Here is a 6,000-nt window from a genome sequence, read left to right on the forward strand (position 1 = left end):
CAACGTCTCAAGGTGCTCCTCTGAGAACCAGCCCCAAAAGGTTGTGTGCATCCCTGCTTATCTTTTTTTCGTGAATGAATGCCCTACTCTTATCATCCGGTACTCGTGGACAAAGAAGCGACGAAAGACAAAGTGTAATGTCGCTCAACGTCACATTGTTACATTGACTTAACACTGAAATCGCTTTGCTCCAACAAATAATGTCTCATCCAGTGTGAATGCATCTCTAAGCCCCAATTCATACTTTGTGGATCATAAACGAGGCTTGAGGCTGAACGACCTGCAGGCTACACTCTGTGTCAGTCGTCCACCAGGACAGTGATGTGACTCATTTTGAGCTTTGCTACAGAACGAGTCCAGACCCACTTCATCTGGCCTTTCCTCTGCTATGGGAGTGCTGCTGATCAGTGGACTGGCACATATAAACTGCATTGGTTCTTATTAAACTAATGTCCCCCATGTGTGACCCCAATGTACAATTTTGTGTTCATTTCATTCAAGTCAGAGTTTGAAAATGCAACCAAATGGACCCGTAAGGTTCCATTTGCACAGTCTCAGAGTGATAGTCCCATAAGCTTCCACTTGGACTTGAACCTGTGGTGGTCCCTGGACCACACGTAGAGAACCGCATCATCTGACCACGTTGCTTTATCCGTGGTTGCTTTAGCACTCTGTGCCGCACTATGAGCTTGTAGTTCTGCTATTTTTCAATAGCTAACGTATAACATAATGCTTAAAACACCAAACGGGGTCCCGTCCAGAATGGGTTAATACTGACCAACATAAATAAAACGGCATATCAGTGAGCCAACATGCACAATAGCAGCACCATGACTGTGTTTGACCAGAATGGAACAGAGCCTTCATTAGTGTCATCGGTAACACCTGTGAAGGAAGTGGGGAAGGGGCCAAAGTGCTTTCCAAAAATGCATTTGTGCATATAGCCCATTGGTTTAATATCAATCTCCAGGATCATCCACTAGGATGCCCCTAGATGAGCAAAGGATCATTTGCAGATCTGGTTCCTACATTTAACGAGGCGAAGATTGGCAATGCTGCCATGAGTGAAAATGCCACGGGCCTCTGACCGGCGTAAAAAGAAAAAAGAAATCGATGGAGCTTGCACAATGAATTTCACCCACCCAAGGTGAAAGCTGTTCTAAAACACCTGCTGTGCTTGTTGTTCTCCCAGATGAAGACGTGAAGCAGATGAGCCAGCTGGAGCAGGCCAACAAGACTCAGAGCAGGGAGCTGGTGGAAGTGAAGACCCACCTGGGCCAGACGGAGGAGACCCTGAAGGCCACGGAGGAGCAGAAGACGGCCTACCACCAGCAGCTGACCCGGACGGTCGACACGCTCAACGGCACCGTCAAGGACCTGCTGGAGGTCCTCAAGAAGGTAACACACAAACCACTCTTCAAAAGTAGGCCTGTCACGATTACAGATTTAAGTTGGCGATTAATTGTCGCACAAATGATTGCGCTTTAATTGTGGGGTTTTTTTTTGCACTGAGGGTTACAATTTGTATTTCTGTTTGCCTTTTAGGCTTCGTAATTGTTGATCTACAAGCTTACAACACGTCACAATTTGACGTGTTGTAAGCTTGCAGATCTGCTATTTCTAGTCTTTAAAATGTAGTGACATTTTTCAACATGGACAATTATGCAAAGATGATTGAGATTATCTCAAGTAATTGCGATTTGGCAATTCTGTAATAATTGTGACAGGCCTACTTAAAAGTGAGAATGGCCAATTCTCCCAATTGTTCTAATGTGGTTGTTTTGTCATCAAGTTTTTATTTTACATTCAAAATCAATATTTCTTTCCCCACCTAGAACCAAGAACCAGAGGCTCCATCTGAAACACTACCTGATGACCAAACTCCCACGTCTCAAACAAACGGCGCAGAGACGAATGAATGATGCAAGTAGATGAAGTCCCATCTGTGACATTTTCTTTTGAAAAACAGACAAACATGTAAATATGCACCAAATGGGTATAATTTGATTCCGTTTTTGCTTTTTTTGGACCTATTGTCTCACAAGGACATGTATAGATCTTAACCATTTATGAGTTTGATTTCACTTTTTGTTTGCCCTTGCCTAGGTTTGTTTATAAACATCGTAGATGTACCATGTATGTAGGCAGTGATGCTCTCATTTCGAGCATTTCACACAAGTTTTTCATTACTTCGGTCGGTTGAATACCTTTCTCTTTTCTCTCATTTTGTTTTGCCCTGACATTTTGCCATCAAAGAACCACGTGTAGATTTCTGCCAGTATGTGTGTGCAAACTGTGCTTCTCAGAGTTAACTTTTTTTTTTGTCTAGCAATAATAATGCTATTTATGTGCAAGAGAATTAAAAACGTATATATCAAATATTATTATTATATTATAATTTTGGACAACTATGGGTGGGGTGGGATCCAGCTGATTCCATTCATTGTAAACATGCTCTTCATGTTCAATTTAACTGACAGCTGTGTTCGCTGGCTTCCATTCTCATCTACAGTTGGGTGCCACCGATATTGTCCCTTATCATTTGACCCATTTAGGCCTGACCTCAAAATTTTAAAAAATCCTTCTAAATCCTCCAGTTTTCTGAAATAAATATTTTCACGATTTTTCAAAAATAGCAGACCTACAAGCTCGTAGCGCGCCACTCGGTGGCGCGCTATGAGCTTGTAGATCTGCTATTTTTCAATAGCTAAATTATAACAATGTTTAAAACACCAAAAGGGGTTCCCGCCCAAAATGGGTTAACTGTCCTTTTGCGCAGATCACGCAAACCTCAGCAAAAAGAAAAGGACAATATCGATGGCCTCCAACTGTACAGTACAGCTCATGGCTGTGCATGATTCTTCCTGTGATCAATTGCAACATCTCGTGGAACATTTACTGTTTGCACCGCTTGGCTGAATCCTCGCTCTGCCACTCATGACTGTACGTTGCGTTGGTTCTCAAAGTCGTGTCTGCGGACCCCCAGGGGTCCTTGAGGGTGTTTCCAAAGGACCCCACCAGCAAATTGAGTTGATATAGTATCAAAGTCATACGAAACGTTGTATAAATTTGAAACATTTTTACAACGCAAATTGTTGAATGGTGGCATTGGCGCAAACTAATTTTTTTTATTGGGGTGTGTGGCCAAATGCATGAATTTGGGGGTCCTTGACATGAAAACCCTTTGAAAAACCAGTGTTGCTGCCCAGTCATGTGTTTTCTGTTTCACTATCTGAAGAATAGCATCCACCTTTTGTTTTTTAACAAGGGGAAAACATGTTCCCAAGGTTTAGCTGTATTACGGCTGGGCATATGTCCATATTATTTTGATATGGTGATGTGTGAAGACTAGATATTGTCTAGGATTATGGATGTGGTTTTTTTTCTGGGTTTTAATCGCTTAAGCCCTATTTTATACTTTTCAAATTCTGTTGACATTTTCCCAAATGGCAAAAATATCCAATCTACAAGCTATCGATGTGGTGTGAGTAGAAAAAGAAAAATATCGTCACCATATCCCAGCCTGAAGCTGAATGAATGTTTGTAATCATGTAATGGTGAAGGAATCAAAATAAATTAGTTTTGGGTTGTTTTTTCCCCCCCCAAGTCCAGGTCAGAATTCTGAGCATCGGTTGTTTTGGGTTTGTTCCAGAAAAGAGCCAAAACTAAAATTCAGCTCCAAAGCAGCCAGTTTTATTTTTCTATGGACGGTAAAATCTATGGGTGTCTTGTGCAAAAATAAAAGTGGTTCATTTTAACACTATGGGCTCTCCTTTTCATTCCTTGTGTAAATCAAAGATTGTTTGGCACTTCCTATGGATGTTAACAATATCAAATTGTTTAATCAACGTTAAGAAATTCTTTAGACTTAACAGTTAACAATGAATCGAAAATTCAGCGGTTCTATCATTGGACAGTTTTCTGTGAATGTAATGCTGTCTGCGTGCACTGAGGAACACGTGGGCCTGTCAAAAACTCCCCCCCCAGGCAGCAGGCCCCCACCTTGGTAGCCACAGAAACATCTGTGCTTTTGCATGTGACGTGACAGACAAGACAGTGCACTTTTAATTTGATTCCTCATGGAAGATACCATTGCCTGGCCCTGTATCTCATTGTCAAATATCTGATTAAGGAATATAATATGCCGTTTGTATTCTTTGTGTTTATCAGCAAAATGTAGATTTTTATGTTCGACATTGAGGGAAATTAAGATTATCATATATATTACAAAAAAAAAAAGATTGGCTATATAGATTAAGATTAAAGAGTATTTGAAGTGGTCAAACTAGCAATAGATGCATGTTCAGAAGCATTTTTCATAAACATGAATGGTCTCAGATATTTCATAGAAGCAAAAGGTTAAAGCCTCAATTAGTGATTTCCTCAACTGGTTGATTGTATGTAGAACATCAACATGGGTTTAGATTAGAATGATATTACTTAAAGCATATTATATTCTGTGTTAATTGTAACTTTAGGAAACGGGCTCCTTTTGATGTGGTTTCGCAAATCCCAGATTGGGACTTGGCCTAACAATATTGGGTAAGTAGTGAGTTTTTACTTTGCTTTATTCAGTTAGAGTTGTTGTCGAAGTGTCCTTGAGCAATTCGCTGAACCCCTAATTGCTCCCGATGTGCAGGTTGGTGCCTTGCATGGTTTCCTCCTGCATCGGTGTGTGAATGGGTGAATGTAATGCACATGTAATGCACAATATATGTAAAGAGCCTTGGACAAAGGCGCTATATAAATGCACTATTTACCATTTTATTCCATGAACTTTCTCACTTTCGATGGCATTGCCATAAATGTCATTCTTTTCATTTTTATCAGTTGGACCACAAGAACCCAGACTCTGCCTGCCTGTGGTGGTGTGGTGTCCCCTTCCCGTTCCCCATCTACACTAGGAGAGTCCAGAGACTCCTGATGGCAAGTCTTCTATACACAGTGATGGAAAGTAACTACTGTAAGTACATTTACTTAAGTGCTGTACTTACAGTAAGTACAATTTTGAGGTGTTTTTACTTCACTTTAGTATTTCCAGTTTCCAATATACTTTTAGTTCTACTCACTCCACTACATCTCAGAGGCAAATATTGTACTTTTACTCCACAACAATTTTTTGCAATCTTTAGGTACTACAGTTACTTATGTAGATTTTAATTATTATTACAAAACATACAGTAACCACTTCAGCCGCTGCCCTATATACATTTCGGCCATTTGAAAATAGCCGATCTACAAGCACACAATGCGTTGCGCCGCATTGTGAGCTTGTAGATCGGCTATTTTCAAAAGTTCATTATACATTCGAAAACTGATTTTGAAATGGTATATTCTGCACAATTAGTACTTTTACTTTTGGTGCTTTAAGTACATTTTGAAGCCAATACTTTGGTACTTTTACTCAAGTAAATGTTGAATTCCGGACATTTACCTGTAATGGAGTAATTCTGCATTGCAGTATTGATACTTTTACTTACAGTAAGTAAAACATTTGAGTACTTTTCCCACCACTGTCTGGAGTCTTATGCAATACTATATTTATACCAGAAGGGGGCAGCAGTCTTACACAATGTATCACAAAAGATGATATTGGAACAGGTTGATATAATACACTGTATTTCTACCAGACAAATTGAAGGAGGTGGAAGTTATTTTTATTCTGTTAATGTAAGCGTTAAAATGCTCTATGTTGTGATGATAGTAATTACTGCTATAGAGTTAAAATGCTCTATGTTGTGATGGTAATTACTGCTATAGAGTTAAAATGCTCTATGTTGTGATAGTAATTACTGCTATAGAGTTAAAATGCTCTATGTTGTGATAGTAATTACTGCTATCCTACTATAAATGTGCCACGTCTCTGCGTGTGTACGTGCGTGTGTGTACAGTTGTAATGCACGTAACTCGAGAACAGTTTGACCCACCGACTCACATTCGGCACACACGTTCCACACCCCCACAGGGAGTGCAGTGCTAGTTATTGAGTCAGTCGGACCC

The 6,000-nt window shown here is 40.1% G+C and overlaps 1 protein-coding gene across 3 annotated transcripts in view; it reads left to right on the forward strand.

Annotated features, from left to right (window-relative positions):
* ccar1 (cell division cycle and apoptosis regulator 1) overlaps positions 1-3,763 on the forward strand; it is a 47,853-nt gene extending 44,090 nt beyond the window's left edge. For all 3 annotated transcript variants that reach the window (XM_079513360.1, XM_079513361.1, XM_079513362.1), the window contains exons 26-27: positions 1,193-1,398; positions 1,836-3,763. In XM_079513360.1, the coding sequence (XP_079369486.1) occupies positions 1,193-1,398; positions 1,836-1,922 (293 nt within the window). In that variant the 3' untranslated portion in view covers positions 1,923-3,763. The remainder of the gene's footprint in view (positions 1-1,192; positions 1,399-1,835) is intronic.
* Positions 3,764-6,000: the final 2,237 nt, after the last annotated feature.

This window comes from Electrona antarctica (genome assembly GCF_951216825.1).
Source record: "Electrona antarctica genome assembly, chromosome: 10".
Taxonomy (NCBI): Eukaryota; Metazoa; Chordata; class Actinopteri; order Myctophiformes; family Myctophidae; genus Electrona; species Electrona antarctica.